General features: G+C 45.3%; 1 protein-coding gene across 1 annotated transcript in view; it reads right to left on the bottom strand.

Moving 5' to 3' along the window:
- The window catches only part of Laptm4a (lysosomal protein transmembrane 4 alpha), a 22,664-nt gene extending 14,453 nt beyond the window's left edge, over window positions 1–8,211 (bottom strand). Inside the window, exon 1 of the mRNA XM_004627475.3 lies at window positions 7,941–8,211. Coding sequence (XP_004627532.1) covers window positions 7,941–8,051 — 111 coding nt within the window. The 5' untranslated portion in view covers window positions 8,052–8,211. The remainder of the gene's footprint in view (window positions 1–7,940) is intronic.
- Window positions 8,212–25,548: the final 17,337 nt, after the last annotated feature.

Genomic DNA, 25,548 nt, shown 5'->3' with positions numbered 1-25,548 from the left:
AATAGGTGCTTTAGACCACTGAGCCATCTCACCAGCCCCTCTAATCACTTTTATTAACCTTTTTATAGACTACAAATAGACTTCAGTTAGTTGCGTGAATATGAATAACTGCCCAAAATATAAGTATTAAAACTATACCAATTTAAAAATTAACAAAAATCAACTTATTTTATTAAATTAAAAAGAAGCTGGACGTGGTGGCACACGCCTGTAATCTCAGCACTGGGGAGGCTGAGGCAGGAGCTTGTTGGTAATGGCTGAGGCAGGAAATTGCTGGGAGTTCAAGACTGGCCTGGCTATAAAGTAAGCTCGATATCTGTCTGAACTGCTCAGTGAGACCCTATCTCAAAAAGACTAAGTAAATAAATAAGATAAAAAGAAATGTACTTATAGTTGTGAATAGTTTGTAATTTTTGAAATTTTAACATGGAAATTGTATGTTACCCCATTGCTGGGGTATATAATGTGTACTTACAACTGCTACACCACAAATTAGCTGCAGTTTATTTTTTTTATAGCATTTTGATGTTTTCCCTCAAATCAACATATTCAAATCAGCCGGGGATGGTGGTACATGTGTGTAATCCCAGCCCTGAAGAGGCTGAGGCAGGAGGATTGCCATGACTTCAGGCCAGCCCAGGCTGTATCAGCAAATTCAAGGCCAGCCTGCACTACGGAGTGAGACCCTGTCTCAAAAACAAAGTATGCAAATCAATAAATGCAATACACCACATAAACAGAAGCACAGACAAAATCATCTCAATAGAGGAATAAAAAGCCTTTGACAAAATCCAACATACATTCTAAAATTAACAAATTTAGCAATGTGGCAGGTCAAAGTCTGCACACAATAATCAACAGCATTCCTGTATACTAATAATGAACTCACTGAGAAAGAAAACTGGAAAACGAGATCACTCCTAACAGCAAAGAAAAATTAATACATAGGAATTAACCAAGAAACTGAAAGAGCTGTATGACAGAAACTACATTCTGGAAAGAGACCAAAGAGGACATGCGAAAATATAAAGATATTCCCATAATCCTGGATAGATAGATCTAATATGGTCAAATAGCTATAATTCCAAAATCCATATGTAGACTGAATGAAATCCCATTCAAAATACAAACAGCATTTCTCACAAATCTAGAGAAAACACACCTAAAACTCATACGAAACTAGAAGAGAACTAAATAGCAAAAGCAGTCCCAGGTAATAAAAGGAAAACAAAAAGTATCACAATTCCTGATCTGAAGTTATACTACAAAGGTATGGCAATAAAAACAGCATCATAAACCGGGTGTGGTGGCCCAAGCCTGTAACCCCAGCACTCAGGAAGTGAAGGCAGGAGAATCACCATGAGGCTATCCTGGAATACACAGGTGAGCTCAAGGCCCGTTTGCACTACACAGTAAGACCCTGTCTCAAGGACAAAACCAAACAACCCCTCCCTGCCACAAGAGGGGGAAAAAAAACAAAAAACAAAAAACACCACCAACATGATACTGGTAACAAAAACAGACCCATGGATCAAAGGAACAGAATAATAGAAGAAAAAAAAAACAAAACAAAACCTCAGGCACATGCAGCGACTCTATTTGATCTTCAAGAAGGGGCCAATGGGCTGGTGAGATGGCTCAGTGGTCTGAAGCACCTACTTAGAACAAGCTTAGCAAAGCACAGGGACCACGGTTCAATCCCCCAGCACCACATGCCAGCCAGCCGCGCCCCCTGGTGGGCTGAGCTGGCCACACACACACACACACACACATAAATAAATAAAAGTTTTTTTTTTAAAAAAAAGAAGGGGCCAAAAGCACACACTGTGAAAACAGCTTCTTTAACATGGAGCCAGGCCTGGTGACACATTCCTGTGATCCCAGCAACTTGGGAGCTGAGGCAGGAGGATCTTCGTGAGTTATAGATCAACCTGGACTACAAAATGAGCTCAAGGCCAGTCTGAAGCTCATAGGTGATCCTGTTCCCAAAAAACAACAATAATAAATGGAGCCGGGAAAATTTTACCTACACACACAAGATTGAAGTCTGGACCTACACATCTCACCATGTCCTAAAGTAAAATAGAAATGAGTCAAGATCTAAATGTTAGAACACAATCTGCTGCAAGATAAAATAGGTAAAACTCCTGAAGACACAGGCATAAGCAAAGACATTCTGAACAGAACTCCAGGATCACAGAAATAATATCATCAATCAACAAATGAGGTCACACAAATTAAAAGCCTTCCATACAGCAAAGGAGACAACCAGCAGAGTGAAGAAGACAACCTACAGAGTAGTTTTCCCGCTACTCCTGACAGAGGACTAAAATATGAACTCAAAAAAAAAGACCCAGTCAAAAACTGGATAACTGAAATGCACTGACACTTCTCCAAAGTATAACCAACAAATACATGAGAAATGGTTCAACATCACTACTAGAGAAATATAAATTAGAGCAACACTGGGCTGGGGAGATAGTTCAGTGGAATAAGGGCTTCCTGAGTTCAATCCCTGGTACCACTAAATAAAAATAAACAAATGCAACATTAAGATTCCATCTGACTGATTCCAGAAAGAATGGCTATGATCAAGAAATGAAACAATAGCTGGGCATGATGGCACACACCTGCAATTCCAGCACTTGGGAGGCTGAGGCAGGAGGACCACTGAGCTCAAGCACACACAGCACAAGACTACATAGTGAGTTCAAGACCAGCCTGACTGTGAGAACTTGTTTCAAAAAAAAAAGAATAAAATGCTGGTAAGGGGCTGGAAAGATGGCTCAGTGGTCTAAAGCACCTACTTGGAACAAGCTTAGCAAAGCACAGGGACCACGGTTTGATCCCCCAGCACCACATGCCAGCCAGCCGCGGCCCCTGGTGGGCTGAGCTGGCCACACACACACACACACACACACACTAAATAAATGTTAAAAAAAAAAAATTAAAAAAAAATGCTGGTAAGGTTGTGATAGTGGCAAGGAGAAACTCTCTTATGTTGTTGGTGGAAAGATACACCAGTACAGCTATTATGGAAATAGGTAGAAATTTCTCAAAAAAGTAAAAATAGGAATTCCATTTAATCCAGCTATTCCCTTAATGAAGTTTGTCCCAAAAGTTAAAGACGCCATACTACAAGGGATATATACGCACACTTATGTTTGCAACTCAACTCACAAGAGCTAAATCTCAGACGTGGCCTTTACCTCTTATCAATAGATGAATAGATAAAGAAAATGTTGTATTTATACACAATGGAATACTACTCTAACATAACGAAGGATCTACTTTAGGCATCTGTAGGTAAACGGATTCTCTTTGAGGCCACAGGTTAAGTGAAATAAATCAGAATGCTGGTTGTTTTGTTTTTTTTTTTTTTTAGAATGCTGGTTTAAACATCAAATGGTTTCTCTCATGAGAAGCCCCAAATAAAGAGCAAAATAAAAGAGGCCAGGGAAATGAACTCAGCGGCACAAGTTCCTGCCTTGCAATCCAAAGGTCCTGAATGTGATCCCCCATACCAAAAAAAAAAAAAAAGGAAATAGAGCTTTTTAAAGGGGAAGGAGAGTAAGCGATGGAGGGGAGGGAAAGCAAGAGAAAAAAATGGACCTGAAAGAAAAACAAAGGACACAAAGATTTTGCATATGGGAAGAATACCGATATAACAAACAGGGAGGGGCAGTAGGGTTAGGGGACAGAAAAAAATTAAAATGTGTTATATGCACATAACTCCTTTCCCTAAGTGTACTGCAAACACGTAGTATAAAAAAAATTAATATGGTTTTTGTTTACAATTATGTGCAGTTACACTGAGTTATTTTTATTGTTTTGCGACAAAACAATTCATTCCCTGAATGTCTAACTGAACACTTCAGATGTTTCAGCATGCCATCTGCTGTACACATTTTCTTTCCTGGAGAGGCTGGGCCTAACCCAGAGCCTCCTGCACGCCAGGTAAATGCTCTACTGCTGAGGCACATTCCTAGTGTGTGATAACCACAGATAACCATACTAAAGGCGTAAGAAGTCTATATAGGAGGTATGCAAAGACTTCTCCAAGGACAGTGAGGACACTAGGCCTCCTGTCAGGAGGTAAGAAACAAGCAATTACCTAGAATTGATAAAATTTGTTTTTTTAATTGATCTTTTTAAATTTTTATTTATTTTTATGTATTTGGTACAGGGTCTCACTACACAGCTCTGACTCTCAGTGATCCTCCTGTTTTCAGCCTTCCCTGTGCTGAGATTACAGGTGTGCACCACTACACCTGGTTTCGGTGTCCTGTATAGCATGTGTAGCAGGGATTGAACCTCGGTTCTTGTGCTTGCATAGGCAGGTGCTTAGACTGCTGAGCTATTTCTGCGGACACTACAATTTTAATTGAAGTTGGGTGACCAGTAAATAGGAGATTTTTATACCATCTCTTTACCGCGCCCCCCCAAAAAAAAATCCTCCAATTTTTGAGGGGCTTGCCTGATAGCTCAGTTGTTTGCTAGGGCAAATGCAGTCAGGTACAGAGGGCCGGAGTTCAATCCCCAGCCCCACAAGCCGCATCACACCTGCCCTTAAGGCAGCCAGAACTAACCAAAAAAAAAAAAAAAATCCTTCTTTACCTTTATGTCTGAAACGTTCCTTAGTAGACGTTTTTAAAAGGAGAATTAGAAAAGAAATTTTCACAAGCACAGCATATGCAAAGGCACTATGAACTAGAGGTTCTATTTACGTAAGAGTTGGGTGTGAGAGATGGAAAGAACTTTACGGAAGTCTGTCTACACTTCTCTCCTAGTTACCAAAACGTAGACTGCTTATGGTTGTGAAACTCATACAAAACGAGCAAATGTGCGCCCTGTCTTTTCATAATCGAATGTTTCTGTAATACACCATATAAAGCATACTGCCTTTCCCCTGCTCTAAAAATAATGAATTTTATTAACTTATTCAATAAACACCTGAGTTGATACCTCATTTAAAAACTTATTTTTAAAAATCTGGCTTTTTTTTTTTTTGAGACGGTGTCCGTGTAGTTCCGGTTCACCCTGAACTGGGGTTGATCTTTCTGCCTCAGCCTCCCAAATCGTGGGATTACGGCTTGCACCACCACACCCCAGCTCAAATTCTTCCATGAGAGAGCAATTTTAGGAATGTAAGTGTTTAAATTATTTAAATTAAATGCTGAAATTTTTCAAACTAGGCATCCATCTTTCAAATCTAAAATGCCAAAGCTGGGGCCGGGGAGATGGCTCAGTGGAATAAGCGCTTCCCTGGCAAGCACAAGGGCCTGAGTTCAATCCCTGGTTCCGCCAAAAAAATAATAAATAAATAAAATAAAATACAAAAACTGAACTTCAGGACTGGTACCTCCCCAGCTCTGGGAGGCTGAGGAAAAAGGATTGCTTTCCGTTCCAGTAGAACTGCATCGAGACCCTGTCTCAAAAAGACAGAAAAAAGGGGGTGGGGGAGGTACCTTTGGTACTCTAACTCGTTCTGGCTCTCCCCATCTGCACGCAGCAGCTAGTGCACCACGTTGCAATCATCTCAACCTTAGATCACTGGAAGCCCCTGCCAGAAGGCAGCAGACCCCGTGCCGGCTATGCAGCCAGCAGGAGGGGGCGCACTTCCTAGTTCCAAAGAGCGCAGAAGGAACGGTAGCCACAGAAATCTCGGCCAGGGCACCCTCAGAAAACTAAAACTGTAAGCACCCCAGCCTTGCCTCACTGGAGTGGGGGGGGGGGACGAGGCACCTGCAGAGGCGCCCACAGCTCACCTCACTCGTCCCCTCTGCTTCTGCAACCCCAGGGCTTCTGCCAGCAAACCGCGCTGCCCTCTGCTTTGTTCTGAGGTACTTCACTAGATTTTGGTCTCCACGTGTTACATACACCACGTCTCTCCCCAAACAAAAATTGTCTTTAAAATGGTATTGAAATTACCTTTTGAAAATCACCAACAATATCGTACTCAACAATTCTCTAAATTTAAGATAGTTCAATTGATTTAAGCAGCCTACAGTGTTCTCCTAACCTGAAAAGTCCACACAAAGAATAACCTCAGCATTTTTTAAAAATTATAAAAATAAAGCATGGAAAAAGAAAAATGGGAACGTTTTTCCCATCAAGAGCTTCAATTGGGGTGCAGATATATAAATTCCTTACTCCCCATTATGTTAGGAACAAATATGAACATTTTCCTTTTCGCGTTTTTATTTTCCTGCTTACAACTCCCAGTCGGCCCTGCCATTGTTCCTACTTTTGTAAACTAAGCCTATAGCATCAAAAGCCGCCCGGGAGAGTGGAAAGAAATCCAGCCAGTCACATCTGGTCGGCCCAAACAGGGAAGGGGGCTATTTTCTTTTTGAAGAGTTACAAGCCTTTTGTTTTGTGAGTGAAGGGAAAAATCTGAGAAGAAAGGAAAACGAAGTTTGCAAAGGCCTAAGTCCCGGACGAAGGACTACTTTCTGGGCCAAGCGAGGAGGGAAGCGAGAGCCTTCAGAGGGCGGAGGGGGCAGGGCGAAGAGGCTTGAGGATCCGAAAGATTTGAATTGTTCATTTAGAGGAGGAATGGAAGGCAGGGCTAGGGACAAACAAAAGAAGTTAAAGACCCAGATCCTCAGCAAAATGGAGAATAAAAGGAAGTTCGAAATACATCGCGGCTGTCACGGAACTTTTGATGTTCAATACGACAGAGCAGTTAAAACACAGAACAAGAGTTTTGGAAAGGAAGGAATATATCTCAGTGGCAGAAGCGCCCGCCTAGCAAGCACAATGCCCCGAGTTCATCCCTGGTACCCACAAAAAAAAAAAAAGCTTCTAAAAGAAAAACGTATACAGTACCAACGATAACTTTCTGAATATAAATGTATAAGAACCGTGAAAAGACAGTAATTCAGCACAAGCAAATGAACTTAAGACATTCACGTTTTGTCGCTGCTCTTCTTAAATGTGTATTAAAGAACACTAAAAAAAGCAGAGCCGCCAAGAACAATGTGGATATGGGCTGGTCCCTTTGGGGCGGGCCAGGAAACAGTACGTGCTGGCCAGAGATGGTTTCCGCCTGGTGTTTGTCCAAATGGTTACTAAACGATCTCAAGGCTCTGTCTGGGTGGGGAAAAACTGCAAGATTCGGGTAACACCACTCCCTCCCCAGGTCATTCTCATTCTCGAGGCGGCCTAGTGGACAATACGCAGCGTCCCTCAAAGCTCCGATGAGGTCATAGTCACCCGAAAGGACCTAAAACAGCGTCACAGTTTTAGAAACCACTGGCAAATCGACGTCAACGTGAACAGCTGCTGGAAATAATGGTAGAGAGTGCTACGCGTCAACCAACAACACCCTTCACGTGGGGCAGGGTCAAAGATCCGGGGAGCCCGGGACGCCAGCCTGCGTGGCAGTGGGCCGAGAGGCGATCTGTGGGAGAGGGGTCCAGGCGGGAAGGGACGCACCCGGCAGTGCTGGCACACGCAGCGCCACCAGGGGCTTCGCCACCCACCGCGCGCGCGCGCGCGCACACACACACACACACACACACACACACACACACTTCAACAAAACAAGCTCGGGAATCTCAAACGCAAACAGGAAAACTAGGTCGCGCTGGATTTTCTCTTTCCCTTTCAGGCAAAACAATGTCGAAACTAGGGCTACACGCACCAACATCCGCTACTAATTGTTTCCTTCGGGAAAAGTCTCTAGGGAGCTCCGGATGGAGAAAGAGTCTCTCAGATTTAGCAAGCACTGCCCCAAAACCCCAAACCGCGCCATTTCCGAAACTGTCCCCGCAGGCCAGCAGCTCGCCCCTCCCCCGCTCGCGGCCCAGCGGAGCCCCCACTGCGCACTCCCCTTCTCCCGGGTCTTTCAGGCCCGGCTCTGCACAGAGGTGAAGCACCCCGAAAACGACCCCCTCCCCCGGGCCCGGCAGCGCTGCGAGGCCCGCGCGGCTCACCATGTACCAGGTCCCCAGGATGATCGTCCCGGTGCGGACATGGCAACAGCCGCAGCACCGGGTGCTGTAGAAGCGCTCACTGCGGCTCCGCTTGAAGGTCATGGACACCATTGGGAATCTTGCAGGCTCGATCTTGGTCAGACCCTTGACAAGAGCTTTCGGCCCGGCAGTTAGACCCAGACGGCTTGGTCACAGCCTCCAAATCCAGACAACGCGTCTCCAAGCCCGCCTCCTGCCCGGGCCTCTGCCACCTCCTTTGCGCCGGCGCACTGAACGCCACGGGCCCTCTCACGTGACTCCGCCTATTCATCCACTTTACACCGCAAATAGACCAATGGGAAACGGGAATCTGAATAGGTTCGGCCTCTGGTTGGAAAAACCTGGAGATTGACAAGACCTCTCTGCCAATCATAAGTGCAAGTCATCTCCGTGGTGTTCAGGAGGGCAAGGGCGGGCTCTTAGGGATAGTTTGGGTCGAGGGCCACCAGATAGTGTACCGTGCCTGGGGAAGCCAGTAAGAGAAACACATTTAATGGAAGAAGGGAAAAACGAGATGGAGTGGATGACATAAAGTTGCACGAAGGTGTATCTCGATTGTTGTCTTTGCCACGCTTTGTCACAGGGCCGGACTGGTCGTATGACCCTCGCGCCGCAATTCGATTGTCAGCGGGCAGGGGCGGGACCTGTGGGAAGGGAATGATCAAACCTCCCTGGAGCGGTCCTTCCTGCCCTGACGGAAATCCAGGACCCAGGGGAGGGTAAAAGGTTAGATTTTTGCCCTCCCGCTGAAGTCTGCTTTGTTGGAGCAAAGAACAATCCTGCCAGAGGCAGAAGGATTAAGGAAAGGGAAAACTAGATTAAATTACTGAACTGCTTAGCTGCAAGTTTTTGCGTACACTGAGTTTCCGAGGGAAAATTGTGAAACACGTTGAAGTGGATGAAAAGATTACTGGATGTCTGGTGAAAAGCCAGGCAACATGTGGCACACCCAAATTTTGATTCCATGGGGCTCCCCACCCTTTGTCTTGGGTACTCCGTAACTCTCTGTAAGTCTTGTTTTTCCGACTTCATATCGAATCTTACCCCTGCTTGATAAAGAGCCATTTGCACCAATTTGTATGTTTATTTCTCACCCGGATTTAACAATATAGGTGGGTGCTGTGAAGGCCGAGTGTGGTGGCACACATCTGTAATCCTAGCACTAGGGAGGGAGGACAAGGCAGGAGGATGGTTGTGAGCCTAGGCTGCAAAGTGAACTCAAGGCCAGCCTGAACTGCAGGCAAGACACTGTCTCAAGAAGACCATAGATAGATAGATAGATAGATAGATAGATAGATAGATAGATAGATAGAATAGATAGTAGATATCTTTTCTTGAAGCCAATTCTAATATCATCTTGAATGCCTCGTTAATTTGAAGTGTTCATTTATTTGCTCTGAGATTTATGACTACCTTGAAAAGTATAATTGGCAGTGTGCAGCTGTGGAAAATAACTGCATAGGCAAAATCAAGTAAACACCAAATATTGAATGTTTCACAAAACGTGAATATATATATTTTAGGACGATACACAGGGGAGAGGATTGATACTGTGTAGTGGAGCTTGTGGGGTCCAGGCTCTTGTGTACCACGAGCAAAGATTTGCAAGGGTAAGATAACGGGAAGATATGGTAGGGCAGGTCCCAACAGAAAAATGATGTAAGGCAACAGAGAATAAAAAGTACAGCACACAGTGAAATCAGACTTTTGGATTTTGAAAGACTTGTACACCAGCCCAGGTGCCTCCCACTGACAGGTTGATTTACAGGGTGCTGAGTCATTTCAGGGGCTTCTAGCTTGCAGGCCTGTCCTAGAGTCAGTGTGATTAAATTGTATGTGTGAATGCAGTCCATATGTAGGAACCTTTAACAGTGTGCCAGTGGGGAAAAAGGCACAGCAGGTCAGGCACCAGATCTATATCAATGTGCGCTGGCCTAGAGCTATAGAGATTTCCAGGGTCTTGGGTTTTTGTTGTTGTTATTGTTTTGTTTTGGGGGGGGTTTCTGCCTCTCTCGGGCCAATGGGATCATTGGCCCTGGGGTGATGCCCAAATTCAAGAGGGGGAGGGGAGTGACCTCCTGTTGTGGTTTGGAATTTGTGCAAGGGAAACAATTTAATACAGGACATATATTTTATAGGATTATTTTAGAATGACTCACCCAAAGAATCATATAAAATGAGTGTAGGAAATCTGTTTACACACTAAAGACTAAAGAATCCAGCTGAGAGCCTGGATCCTAATAGCCTCTATAGTCTAGCTGAAAACCTAGAGTTCATAACAATTCCTTCCGCAAGTAGAGCTGGAGGCCTACATACAGCCCATGACAATGCCTTATACTGACCTGTTTTAGAGATTTGCACTGGGAAAGTCCAAAGGTCAGTGGTGGAAGTTAGATAGTCTATACCTGTGGGATGAAGGATCTGTGCTAGCAGCCTGAGGGATCTGAACTGGAGCCAGGAAGCAATGCTCAAAGTAAGAAACAGGGGGCCTGCCCCTTAGCTCAGTTCTTTAAGTGGCTGCTTCAACAAAGCCAACAGGCTCAGGTTGCTGTGGTTCGATCCCCACAACTCAAGCCAGCCAGTCATGCCTTCAAGGCATTCAGAGCAAAAAAACAAACAAACAAAAAAAACAAAAAAAACACTTCTGTCAAAGTAAGAAACAGGCTCCCCTAAAAGTACCACAGGCCTCCTCAGCAACAGTGAGGTCCCGAGCTCCTCCAATGATGAGAGAAGCTGAATTCTCATCAGGAAAGCCAACATGACAAGGTTGTCCAGAAGACTGAGCTGTGTACCTTCTTCCCCTCTGGAGCTAGGAAGCGATGCTCAAGATGCGATTGATAGCTCCTCCAAAGTGAACTTTTGCCAGTCTAAGTGACAATGCAGTCCCAAGCTCCTCTGATGAGAACAGCCAAGTTCACCAGGAAAGCCAGCATGACAAGGTCCCCCAGCAGAACAGGCCAAGAGAGCCAGAAGCTCCCAATAGCTAACTCCTCAACAGCTCCCCAACAATTTCTCCAAACAGCTTCTCTAGTTCTGTCTCTTGTGCTGCTGGCAACAATCCACAGGTGGGCCTCCTGCACCCAGAACCACACTAGTTATGTTCAGCTGGGTGTGACAAGTTGCCCACCAGTTGGCAATCTAGTACACTTCCCAACCCCAAGTATACTATCTGTACTCAGATGACTGGGCAAAAATGAGAGCTCTTCATCTAGCATAGTGAATCCCAGTAGAGAATGTCCAAAGCTGATTAACGAAAGCATAGCACCTATATCTTTCTACTGTTTAAGAGTAGAAACTATGTATATTCTGTATTCTAAAAGAGAAAAAAAAAGCATTGTGTCACTGAGCTCTTGCTGGATAATAAACTACCACAAAAAATGTAGTAGCTTCGAACATTTTGTTTCTGTAATCTCATACCTCTGGATAAACTGGGCATTTCTTCAGATTCGGCTCAGTTCAGCTGACCTCTGGGGTCAACTGGTGAACTGAACTGAGGCTACATGGCCTGTAACGTTCTCACATGTAATGGTTGATTCCACATCACCTGAATGACCACAGTGACTGATCCATGTGTTCCTTATCATCTAGCAAGATGGTACAGGTTCTGCTGTAGTTATTGGATTTGTAAAAATAAAACAAAACAAAATCATGAAAGCACAAGCCCAAGGCCCTAGCTTTACATTTGTTCAAGCACTTGCTATACATTTGTTCCATTGGACAAGCACGTCATATGGCTCAACCCAGATCAAAGGGATGGAAAACTGGATTCTTACCTCTTGATATTGGGAAATAGTCACATTACAAAGAGACACAGATTCAGGTGGGAGGAATACGTAACTATGGTATCAAAACAAGGAAGTAGAGAACAGAACAGGCTGGGAGAGTAGACAGGAGTGTGAGGAATTTAAAGGGTAGGGAAGCGATCACTTTTAGTATTTTACCTTTGTAAACAATATGTACGTATTAACTTAATTAGTTATTAGCTGAGCATGGTGGCTCACGCCTGTAATCCCAGCACTTGGGAGGCTGAGGCAGAAGGATCACTTCTCTGTGAGTTGGAGGCCAGCTTGAACTGTGTAGTAAAATCCTGTCTCAAAAAAAGACAAAAGGGGCTGGAGAGATGGCTCAGTGGTCTAAAGCACCTACTTGGAACAAGCTCAGCAAAGCACAGGGACCGCGGTTCGATCCTCCAGCACCACGTGCCAGCCAGCCGCGCCCCCTGGTGGGCTGAGCTGGCCACACACACACAATAAATAAATGTTAAAAAAAACAAAATTAAAAAAAAAAGAGTAAAAAGAGATTTAAAAAAAAAGACAAAAATAAAATAAAAAAGAGTGTTATTAACTTAGAATAAAAAGGAGGAGGAGACCCTAGGAGTATCAAGTAAGAAAAAGGTTGAATTTTGTAACCCTCAGCCATCGGTCGGAGTGAGCTTCAGCTTCAGGGGTGATGGATGTAAACTGTGGTGAAAGTTGGAAGAATAGATGCTAAGGGCAAACTCTTCTCACAAGAAACAAGAGTATATAGTGAAGGAGAGAAGTGGTTCTGATTAGAAGGAGATACTTGTTCCTAAGATTGACCTGCATCTAACTGTCCGTCCATCCATCCATTTGTCTGTCCATCCATCCATCTGTCCTCTATTTTTGCTCCTATTTCACTTTGTTTTTCTAAGGATCATCTCAGGATTTGGTCTTAATGGTCATTTCATAGATGTAGACTTGGTGTTTCTCCAGGTTAAGTTACCTACTCATAAACCAGTGGCTTCCAAAGTGTGGCCCATGACCCCTATGGATTCCTCTTTTGGAGGGTCTTCTGTCAATTCAGAATTATTTTCATAATTATTTGCTATTCACCTTTTTCACATGGACATGTGCTGTAATCAAATGAGTCCAAGTCAAGCTGCTGCTACTGTACTGCAAATCAAGAACACCAATAACAGAACCAGATAATGGAACACTATAATGTTACACAAAAACATTTTTTTAATCTTTTATTTAGTACAGAGTCTCGCTATGCAGCTTGGACTCATAGTGATCCTCCTGTCTCAGCTTCCCCAGCGCTGGGATTATAGGCCTGTGCCACCATGTCCAGTTTCGGTGGCCAGCTCTCTGGCCCATAAATACCTTTTCTGTATGTGGAAATACAGGATTTATGTAAGAAAAGTACTTCTTGTTTTGTTTGACATATTAACCAACTGGCTATTCTTTTGTTGTTGTTGTTGTTTTGATCTATTTTCATTTTGACTTGAAAGAATAACTCAACAAATAACATTTCAGAACATGGACAGTCATTTTCTTGAAAATAAAAACTGGGAACAGGGAGATGGCTCAGTGGATAAGCACCTGCCTGGCAAACACAAGGTCCTGAGTTCAATCCCCAGTACCAGAAATGAAAAAGTAAGCCTGTCTACTGGAAAGATAGTTCAGTGGCTTTGCCATAGCTCCCGGAAAGTGAAGTCAGGTATTAAGGACTCAGCATAAGCTCCCACCAAGGCCCTGGTGACAGTGACCTCGTGTGCCCAGAGGCACCACTGCAGCCATGACAGTTACACTGGGCATCGCTGGACCCAGCAGTGGGCTGCACAGCACTGGCACCCACAGCATTGGCAGGGGGGGTTGGGGGCACCTCCTGTGGCTGGACCACTAATGCCAGCCTGGGTGTGGCTCTCCCAGGAGGCGACCCGCTGTCAGGAGGGGCTTTGGGGATGATGGCACAGCTCCATTGCCACAGAATATCACAAGTTCACGACAACTCCAACTTCCTCATCACTTTGGAAAATAGCCACTTTTCATGGGAGTATTTTCATGTTTAGATACAGTGAATTTATTATTGTTATATCAAGCAACTTATCAGTATTTTAACTTTTTATGCATTTTAATTTCTAGCCAAGTGCAGAATTTCTGGCTTAACAACATACCTGTTTAGAGACTGTTCCAAACACAAGCACCAGCGCAGCCTGTGACTTCTGCTGCACACAGTGCTGTAACTTTGCTGAGCATGCTGCACTGCGCTGTAGTTTTCTGTTCTGTAATACATTATGGAGCTGCATGGAAGAGCTATTCAAATAAGAGTAAAGCTATTAAACTGGTGTTTCCTTTGCCCATTTCTTCTGGATATTGCAATGTACATATGACATACGGTTCCTCGCTAGTGACCTCTTCAATGGACAACACAGAAAAGTTGCTTGACCATTAAATGAGAAATGCCCATATATAAAAATAGCTACCCTAGAATAACAAAAGCTCTTGGGTGTCCTCTGCTCTGCAATTTCTAAGACTATAGCGGAGTTCTACACTTCAAAAGTCTGAGAACCATCCTTGGGGCAATGAGCACATATATTTAGATGATAACATGAGAGTACCAAAAGCTGAAATTTCTTAACAGGGTTGAGGAGATAGCTTGGCAGCATAAGCATCTTCCTGGCAAGCACAAGGTCCTGAGTTTTATCCTCAGTACCACACGCCATACCGGCCTCGGAACTGGGCACATGCCTATCATCTCAGCACTAGGGAGGCTGAGACAGGACGATCACCATGAGGTTGAGGCCAGCTTGGGCTACAAAGTGACATCAAAACCAGCCTGAGCTATATAGTGAGACCTTGTCTCAAAAAACAAAATGTAAGAAATACCATTAGATTTTTGTGGTCTTGTGAAAGCCTGTTTTCTAATTCATAGGTGGCACCTTCGCGGTGTGTCCTCATATAGTGAAAGGAGTAGGAGCCCTCTTTTGTGAGGTCATCAATGTGACTCATTAGGGATCCACACTTCCATTTATTTATTTATTATTTTTAAGACAGTGTAACCCTACGTAGCTGGCCTTGAACTCTCAGCAATCCTCCTGCCTCAGCCTTCTGAGTGCTGGGACTACAGGTGTATGCTACCATGCCCAGCTTTGGGCTCACACTTAGAAGCTGTACTATCACCTTGAGGTTAATATTTCAACATGATTTGGGGACAGAAACACTGATAGGCAGACCACAGCACTAAATCTAAACAAATTCTGTGTGTGTGTGCGCGCGTGTGTGTGTGTGTGTGTGTGTGTGTGTTTTGGTTTGGTTTTTGTTTTTGTTTTTGTTTGTTTGAGACAGGATCTCCTTACATAGTTCAGGCTGGCCTTTAGCTCACGCTGTAAAATTTAAACCGTTCTACATTAGCTCCAGTCCACGTTGTTGACTACTCAGTGTGTGCCTGGACAAGAAACTTCTTGTGACCCCCAGTCTCCTCACCTGTATCATGGATGTGAGATCTGCTTCCTAATCAAGGCTTCATGCTTGACTGCAGTGAGGGCCATAGGCAACCATGACTTGGAATATTTCTAGCACCACTTTCGTTCATCCTCCACAGCCCCTCAAGACATTTCTTATCTTCTGATATTAGTGATTATTCTGTCTAGGCCAAGTCAATGTGTAGTTTTGTATTTTTTTTTTTTTAGAGACAGGGTCTTTCTGTACAGCACAGACTGGCCTTGAACTCACAATGATCATCCTGCCTCAGCCTCCCAAGTGCTGGGCTTACAAGCAGGTGCCACCACACCCAGTATAAACGTATAGTTTCTACTTTCAGTGTTCCAAAGCATTGGGAGAATTTAATTGCTGAGTGTTGGCCAATTACCTTGAAGAGAAAAAGTACTGTGTAATTATCATTTGGGGGGGGATGTATTTACTGTGCACTTGGTTGAAATCACCACTAGGATCATGGAATTAAATCTTAACCATAAGGACTTCAGGAACAAAATGTGCTGGCACAGCTTCAGCATCTCCTTTTTCTTCTTTAAATCATACAAAAGCAACAAAAACCATGCATAAAAGAGTGACCTCAGACATCACACTTAGGAGCCGATATAATCCTTCACCTTCAAACCCTGATCGTGGTTGCTAGATGCAACCGAGCCTAGACAGAAGCCACAGCGGAGGAGGTAACAAAGCCAAAGAGCCCAGGGAACAGCAGAGTTCGGAAAGCGGCAGCAACAGGCTGCCGTAGAGACACTCACCACAAAATGCAGGTGTGTGATTTCTGGGCAATGGCTCCGGTGGCCACGAGGTCTGCCTGGAAACACTGCAGAGTACCAAGTCCTTGACTACACGGACAGTGAAGTGAGCAGTCACACAGGTTTTGCCAGGGTTACCAAAACACTCAAATCAGGTGGCTGAAACAGCCAACATGTTGTCGCTCGCTGGGGGCTCCAAGTCCCAGATCAGAGTGTTCCTAGGGCTGGCTCCTCCCCCAGGCTGTGAGGGGGAGTCCAGCCCACACTACGTTCTCCTCCCGCCTTCATCTGCACATGTTGAGCTCTGTGTGCACATTTGTCCTTTTTATGAAGACAGTGGTTATTAGGAATTAGTGTCTACTCTAATGAATTCAATATAAATAATGACAATGGCAGAGATCCTATTTCCAAGTACGATTACACTCTGAGGCACTGTTGTCAGGACTTCCATATATGAATCCTGAGGGGGTGGGGACACAGTTCACCATATGGCCCTGTGGATCCACAGGAGCTGCCCAGTGGTTGCTGCAGGACAGCTTCTGAGTTGCCTCCCACGCTGGGGAGGCAAATCACTGAGTTTAAAGTAACTCGAAATACTCCCTCTCTACGTAGTCATGTCACTAATTGGGCACAAGGCTATGCTTGTTTGATTTTTATCTTAATTGTTTTCTTCATTGCTAGGACCTAACCCACAACTTGAGGAAGAAGAGGTTTATTTTGGCTCATGGTTTGGAGAGGTTTCAGTCCATAATCCACTGGCTCCAAGGCAGGGTGGCACATGGCCAAGGAGAAACAGCTTATGGCAGGGCAGGCAGGAAGCAAGGAACAATCAGAGGGGTGGGAAGGGGGCGGACCCTGCCAGGCCACGCCCCAGCGACCCACTTCCTCCAACCACACTTTACCGGATGTGAATCATCAGTGCACTAACTGCACACTCATGGTCTCAACACCTCCTGAAGCCTCACCTGTGAGCTCATGAGGTGTGTGCAGGATGTCTAGAGAGAAGCCATTACAACCTTTGCTTCCATGGTCCCTCACTATGTAGCCCAGACTGCTCTCATACTCACAGTGATCCTCCTGCCTCAGCCTCTGGAGTGCATGGCATACACCACCACACCAGTCATGCTTCAACTTGCAAAAATTGCTCAATTCATTTTGATATTTTTAATCTAATGAAAATAGAACACTGCCATGTTTTCAAAGGCAAGTCTATAAAACCAAGCATATTCAGGGACATCCAACTTCTTTCCCTGTCCCCTCTTCACTGTTCCCTTCTTCCCTCATAGATACTGTTAACATTTTTAGAATTTTAATATAAGCATTTGTGCGTCCTCATATTTGTAGCATAGTTAGGCACTTTGCTTTTTTAGTGAACAGTATGCTCCCAAGATCACACCATCACAGTAAGTGGAGATATTGCTCATTTCTTTCTATGCTTGGACAGTAGCCCATTACATGCATGCACACATGTGATAAAATCAGTTTCTTACTGATGGGAGTTTTAGTTCATTTCTTTGCAAGGCTAGAAATAGTATTGGAATGAATATTCTTGCATACATCTCTCTCTCTCTCTTTTTGTATTTTTGCTCCCTTTTTCTCTATTATTACCAAGTGTTGAAAAATGTAGTATTCTACCTTCCACTGGCTCAGTTTCCCTCTTCTATTGGACTTTGTATTTCTTTTATCCCTAGTGTGCCTCCTCTGCATGATTTGGATCCTATTTTCAGAAGTTCTCTTTGGTGTGGTGCTTTGTCTTAGCAGGTATCTCTGCCTGGTCCACTTTGAGAATTTACAAGGGCTCACATTGCCCAGCACTGCCTGACCTTCCTTGTCATACACGCCCTTGATTTGCTCCAGTGAGCCTGCTCTGGAAGGTTGCTGTCCTCAGGGAGCCTGCAGAGATTCCTGGGAGTATCTGCTGCTTGATGAGTTCTCCAGTTAGCATGGCCACCTGGAGTCTCATTGCTGGGACAAAATACCTGAAACCCACAAGTTAAAGCAGGAAATTTTGTTTTGGTTCATAGTTTGTAGACATTTCAGTCCATTGTTCGCTCTAAGGAAAGGTAGCATAGCAAAGAGGAACCTCAGAGGCTCAGAGGAGAAACAGTCCTTGGCAGCTCAGGCAGGAAGCAGCACCACGCAGCCTGCTTGCTTACCTGCTTGCTTGCTTGCTTTTTTTTTTTTTTTTTGTACCAGGGATCAAACTTGGGGCCTTGCACTTGCCAGGCAGGTGCTTATTGCCTCTGAACTATCTCTCCAGCCAACAGCCTTCTTTCTGTCCCTTTTTTATTCCCTCTAGGCTACAAGCCTATTGATCAATATCACCTATTCCCAGGGCAGGGTTTCTCTCTTCAGTAAGCCCATTCAGTGACACCCACAGCTCTGCTACTTCAATTAGGGGACCAATCCAGATGGCAAATCCTTAATCCACATTCACACTCTCTTGATCCATGATCATATACCCATGATCCAGCCACCTCCAAAAATGCCCACCTATACATACATGAGGCTTTGGAGGGACATCTAGAAACAAGCCACCATTCCAGACTTCTCTCTGCTTCCCACACACAGTGACTGATGTCACCCAGGTCTATTGGTACTCAGAGACTGTCTCACTTGCTTGTATTTTGGGGGTCCACAGGAACACTTTGCATCTAGTTCTGTTGATGGCACCAGGGGTCAGCTTCTTGGCTTTACTTATAACTTTACTCTTAATAAGAAAAATGTCAAACAGGGCCATGGAGATAGCTTGGTGGTCTAAGGGCCTGAGGTCTCACTGCTCTGGGCCAGAAGGGCATTAGGAAGCCAGCACCTACCTTTGCTTCTGCTGGGTAGAAAAGTGGGAAATGACAGGTGGCATCAGATCACATCCCAGGAAGCAAGCTCATCCTGGACCAGAAGACCGAGTCATGTGGCAGCATGAGAGGAGGACAGAGTGGTGCGGGGGGAGGGGGAGCCTCTTCCTGGACCAGCCCAGCTGCTGGCATCTGCCCTGCCTCAGGTGCCACTGCCTCAGCCTCAGTGAACAGGGCTGCAGGGTGCCCACCTCCACACGTGAGCACAGGGTCTGTGCCATGGTGGGCACCAACAAACCTGGCTGGTTTGATTTGGCATCTGCATGGCCTATTTTACTACTCAGCTAGGCTGAGCTCCTGGAAGGGTGAGACATGTTCACACAACTGTTATATGTCAAGCCAACCTAGTGCTAAGACTGGCTTGATGGATTCTTGCTGAGGAATGGGCACTCCCCTCATGGGGTCACCAGTAACAAAATCACAGATGTGGCAAACCAGCTTTGGCATCTGATTCTAGGAATAGAATCAGACACAGTGACCCCAGCAGCTGCGTGATGTGGCCCAGCGTAGCTTGCTGCCTCTGCTACCTGTCTCTGTTTCCTCCTCCCTACAAGGGTTCAGCAATGATCAGGGTTTTCCCAAGCTACAGATCCAGCTGATGCAGTCCTCAAAGCCAGAGTGGGGTTTGGATTAGCTACAGCACAACTTTACCCAGCGGAGCCACCCAGGCTCAGATTTCTTCCAGAAGCCCATGGGGTTTCTCTGCATAAAGCACAAGACCTCAAACCTATACTTGCAGATTTATCTAATGTAGGTGTTTGAGTAGGTAAGTTCTGCTTTCAGGGCCCTCCGGAGCCTGCCCATCTTCCATTAGGTCATTAGCAGGCGCTCTCCAGCATCGTGTACCCGTGTGCTGGGCCATCCTGCCAAGTTAATGGGAAACGGTGAAACAAACAGCAACAAAACACCCCAAAAGAAATGAATTGGGGAGTAAGTACTAGAGATTTTAGTCCTAGCTTGAGGGCTAGCACTAGCGTTTAGGTCTAAAATGTCCCCTCAAAGAGTTTTGTGTGGGAGGTGGAGTTTGGAGATCCGGAGCCCTGAACATGCTGGTAGAGCAGGCCTTGTTGCTGGGCACAGATTGAGAAGGATGCCTTCTGTCCCTCCCTCCCACTCACCCGCCAGCACTCCTTGTGGCTGCCTTGGTTTGAGCCACCCCCTCCCCTCCTTCTGTGCTTTTTCTGCCTTGGATCCTGCTGGTTCCTCATGGAAAGGTCTGAAACCGTAAACCAAAGCAAACCTTTCCTCCCTGAAGCTGTGGGCACCAGGTATTTAGTTCTAGCAACAGAAAAACTGGCTAATACGGAAGGCCACGAACAAATTGTATCCTGTGCTCCATGTTGTCCTTTATGAAACAAGGGAGGGGAACAGGGCCTCACCCTCCTCAGTACCTCAGCCTTGAGCTGTGCCCCTCTGGGCTGAGAATGGGCTTGCATGGGTCCCAGGCGGTCTGTGCAGAGCTGTGCGGCCTTTTCCTACACCGAGGGCGTAGATGGCAGAGACCAGACATGCTACCATTTAGATGATGTTCATGCGTCCCCTGAAGGTTCATGTGCTGGAAATTTAGTCCCCAGTATGGCAATGTCAAGGGGTGATGGGGCTGTTAAGAGATGGGGGCCTTAGGAACTTAGGAATGAGGGGTGCCAGGGATGCAGCTCTCTGAATGGGACCCTGGTTCCCCTCCCAGGAGAGAGCTGTTGGACAGGAGCAGCGCTGAGGCTCCTCCCCTCCCACCGCCTTGCTCTGGTGAGCATGCGCCCACGTCGCTCCCGCCCTTGTGCTGCAGCCCTTGTGCTGCCCTCAGCCCTGGAGCTTTATCCGCACAGTGCGAGAGCAGCCGGCACCGTGTTTCGCTCTCCAGAATTGTGAGCTAAGTAAGCCTCTTTTCTTACAAACCACCGAGCCTCACATCGTTTGTTATGGGAATGGAGAGTGGGCTAATACTGATGTCTGCAGCAGACAGAGGACACAGGTCTGCTTTTTCAGGGTTAGGCTGAATTTGAAATTGCTGTCATAGCAGTCCCTTCCGTCCTCTTATTCCTAAACCAGCAATCTGGGTCAGTGGGGTGAACCTTCAGATGGAAGATGTTAATGTATGAGTTATTTTACTAAACTAAAAACCTCAGGATTCAGGTTTAATTGCAGTGTTGGCACTTTGTAATAATAAATGGATTTGGGGTTGCAGTTGGGCACTTGGTCTCTAAAAGGTTCACTATCATTTTGTAAAGATTAATGTCTGATGCCAGGCGTGTGGTGGTGCACACCTGTAATCCCAGAACTGGGGAGGCTGAGGTAGGAGAATCATTGGGAGTTCAAGACCAGCCTGGGCTACAAAGTGAGCTCCAGTGAGCCTTCCTCTTTCTTCTTTTCTCTGGCCTCTGGCCTGTGCTGAACTGCGTTATGAGTTCCTGTCTCAAAAAGACCACCTTTCTGGTGGGGGAGGGGCAGGAGATAGCTCAGCGGCACAAGCACCTGCCTGGAAAGCACAAGTTCCTGAGTTCAATCCCCAGAACCACACACACACACACACACACACACACACACACTCTCTGGGGGGGGGGGGGAGAGAGAGAGAGAGAGAGAGAGAGAGAGAGAGAGAGATTATGCCTGTTCCAGGAGAACTTTAAATTAAACCCCAAACTCCAAATGTCTGTGGTGACAGCCTTTCATGTCCCCAGCCCAAGAAGGGAGTAGGGAGTGGGCAGGGCTGGGCAGCCAGTGCAGACCAGTCTGAACTTTCTCCTCCAGATTGTCTTTAGAAGACATGAAGCATGGCCCCTGAGTGCTCCCATCCAGTGCCCATGGGCATGACAATGAGTGTCTAACGTTTCCTAACTGGGTAGAAGAACTTTGTCTCTAGAGTCAGCCACGTTCTGGGCACGGGCAAATAAGTACCTCTCTTGTACTTGCTGGCTTTTAATACCTCACCAAGCCCTGCTCTTAGGAGTCTCTTTACCTCCTATGATACTTTTGGGGGTAGAATCTTCTAAATGTACCTTAATGAGAACGAAATGTTCTGTCACCCTCAGCAGTCAGTCTTACAGCATGTGCGGAACTCTACAATCAAAACAAACAGCCAAGCTTAATGAAGCGTGTGAGTCTCCAGGGAAAAGAGAATCCTGTGTCAGGAGGGCTGCAGCAAGCCTGCAGATGAGAGCGAAGTGGCCCTTGGACAAGTAAAATCAAAGAACACAGAGAGCGTTCTTGGTCTTTTTGTTTCCAAGACATCAGCTATTAAGCACCTTCTTCATCCTACAAATACGAAATTGCCAAACACCTGGACTACAGCCTTAAAAAAATAATAAATACTGCAGATTGCATTCAGATTTGCCCCTTCTGGGTGAGCAGGAAATAGGTAGGATGTGTTAATGGTTTGGTTTTTTTTTTTTTTTAAATCTAGTTCATAAAATAGAATACTGTCCTCTGAAGTCTAAAAGAAGTATAATGAGCCCAGCAAACCCTCTGTTCGGCTGCGGGGGGAGCAGGCGTGGACTGGGTTGGGGAGGGAGGGATTCCAGGCACCCAGAACAATGGTTGTCAATGAAAGATGCATGGAAAATATCCAAGTTTTCCCGAGTCTTCAAGCTGTAGACAAATTCAGGCTATGAGTTTCCGCCTCATTGAACTACAGTGAATGCAAGGCTGTGCCAAAGGCCTCCAACCCTTTTTTCTTTTTCTTTTTCTTTTCTTTTCTCTCTTTTTTTTTCAGAACTGGGGATTGAACTCAGACCCTTGCACTTGCCAGGGAAGCACTCATCCTACTGAGCATCTCCCCAGCCCTCCCCACCAGAACTTTCTGGTATATCATCACAAAGGAGTGCTGGACTGGCTCCAGCCATAGACCCCTTCAGTCCTACCCTGAAGGGTGCAGCCTTCCCTCTTTCCACTGTCTTCTGGCCTGTGCTGACAGCAACAGGTGTCAGCTACTTCAGAAAGTAACTGGCTGTTACCCATCCTAGCCTCCAGCACAGTGCCTGGGCAGCTGCCATGGGCCTGTCTGTGCCTGGCAGGGGGGTATCATCACTCAGTGGTGAGGAGTGCCCGATTTCTCCACTGGCATCTCAGTGGAGCTCTGGCACTGAGTCATGTTTCTTCTGTTCAGCTCTGGGCAGGGAAGGGCATTGGCCCTTGGGCATCCTTGGGTTTGTGCCCTCACCACTGGCAGTGAGCTCCTGCTTGGAGACTGTGTGGCTGGCCTTATGGCAAGCACAGCTGCTATTTGGGGAAACTGATAGTTCAGCATGTGGCACCTTAAGTGGCCTTATGCGGGGAGCTGGGAGATGTGGTTGAAAAACAGAGTGAAGGTTGGCGGAACATACACAATGTAAGTTTGCAGCTGGGTCACACTTTGCAGAAAATATTAATGTGAGTTTCTATTTTGCCTTTTCCAGTATGTGACACACTCTGGCTGATCCCTCTGAGGCTTCATTTACAGGGAGGAGATAAAGACCGTCCTAGAAGAACTACAAAAAGTAAGGATTAATACTCACTTTTGAGACTGGGCGTGGTGGCACGCACCTGTAATCCCAGCTCTTGGGAGGCTGTGAACAGGCCGATCACTAGGAGTCCGATCTAGTAGTGAGTCCCTGAACACCCTGTAGACCCTTCCCTAAAATACAATAAGTAAATAACTCACTTTTGACACACCAGACTTATACAGCTTTGTTGATACATAACTGAAGTGCAGCAAAATGTGTATCTCTTAAGTGTACTGTTGGACAGGCTTTGACAGAGGTACATGGCTGTGATGTGAGAGTCACAACCAGGACAACGAACATGTCTGTCACTCCCAAGAGTCTCCTTCCTTTCTCACTGGCTCCCAGGCAATCCCATATTTGCTTTCTGTCACTACCAGTTAATTTTTTTTTTTTTTGTATTTTTAGGGAAGGGTCTACAGGGTGTTTAGGGTCTCACCATTAGATCGGACTCTAGTGATCTGCCTGTTTACAGCCTCCCAAGAACTGGGATTACAGGTATGTGTCACCATGCCCAGTCTCAATTGCTATCTCGGCATGCCCCAGGGGCAGGGCCAGCACAGCAGGCCCAGGGATTGAACCCCTGGCCCTTGTGCCTGCTTGCAGGTGCTTTAATTCACTGAGCTATTTGGCAGGCCCTTACAGGGTTAATTTTAATTTTCCAGAATTTTATATAAATGCAACCATGCAGTATTTAAACACATTTTATCTGCTTTCTTTCCTCTATGCAGTTACTCTCTGTAAATCATTTTTGTTGTTTCATGAATCAGTAGTTCATTTCTTTGTATTGTGGAGTAGCATTTCACAGATATAGCATAGTTTGTCCATTTACCAATTGATGGATGCTTGATGGCTTCTGTTTTTTGACTATTGTAAATGAGATGCTGTGAGAATTTGTGCAAACGTCTTTGTATAGGCATATGCTTTCACCTCTCCTGGGGAAATAAGTACATAGGAATGGAATGGCTGGGTCGTATCATAGGTTTGTTTTCATAACAGTTAAGAAATTTGTATGCAAAGTAGTTATACAATTTCATACCCTCCTTAGTGGGACACATGAGTTCCAGTCCTCACCAACAATTAATATGGCTTCATTTCTGGAACAAAATACACCACACTCACAAGCTAAAGGACGAAAGGTATGTCTTAATTCGTAGTCTAAAGAGGTTATAGTCCATTGTCTGTTGGTTCCAAGGCAGGGCAATATGGCAGGAGGGTTAGGCAGAGGAGCAGCAGTCCATAGCAGGGCAGGCAGGGGGAAGCGAGTGGTAAAACTCCATCTTCCTTTTTATTTTATTCAGGCTACAAGCCGATTTGTTGGTGCCACTCACACCCAGGGTGGGCATTTTGCCTTCGGTAAATGCATTTAGCCACACCCAGAACCGCACTAATCTACTCAGAGGGTCAGATCCACTGTTGCAACACCCATGATTTAGTCATTTCTGAGTTTCACCTGGGAGTGCATGAGACTTTGGGGAACATATTGGATGTGAACCAGAACAATGCCAATCTATAATTTTAGCCCCTCTAGTGGATGTAAAAAAGTTCATTATGATTTTAGTATGCACTTTCCTAATGACTAATAACATTCAAAATAATATTTGTAGCAAGACTTACCCAAGCTAGCCTAGATGTTCCTTGTGGAGATGAATTTCTCAATACCTTTATACTGAAGTGAAATGCCATGTGGTTAGAAAAGGTGCATGGAATTTGTGTGGTGACACATATGCAAGGTTATTCATTGCAGCATGGCTTGTGATAATAGAAAAATGTCAGACATACGTGCCAATTAAAGGAGTTCTTTTTTTTTTTGAGATGGTCTCCCTCGTTTAGGTTGGGCTTGAAATCATGGCAATTCTCCTGCCTCACCCTCTCGAGTGGGACTATAGATGTGTACCACAGTGCCTGGTAGCAATTAATGTAGTTCTGATAAAATGCATCATTCATATCTTACATACGCATACATACATATACATATATATATACATGCATATATATGTTATATGTAGACTTGGCCAGTTTGCAATCTGACTGGGAAGCCCACAGGCTGGAGTCTACAGAAGAAGTTGCAGCTCCAGCCCGAGGATATCCAGGCAATCAGTTCACGGGTTGGCCTGCATTGTGTTCAAATCCAAAATCTGCCTACTGGCTGAATTCTCTCTTGCTTGAAGAAGCTTAACTTTTTGATTTATTCTGGCCTTCAAATTATTGAATGTGGCCTGTCTACATTATGGAAGGCAATCTGCTTAATC

Source organism: Octodon degus, unplaced genomic scaffold (assembly GCF_000260255.1).
Source record: "Octodon degus isolate 3935 unplaced genomic scaffold, OctDeg1.0 scaffold00019, whole genome shotgun sequence".
Classification (NCBI taxonomy): domain Eukaryota; kingdom Metazoa; phylum Chordata; class Mammalia; order Rodentia; family Octodontidae; genus Octodon; species Octodon degus.
This window is presented reverse-complemented; position numbering and strand designations above follow the sequence as displayed.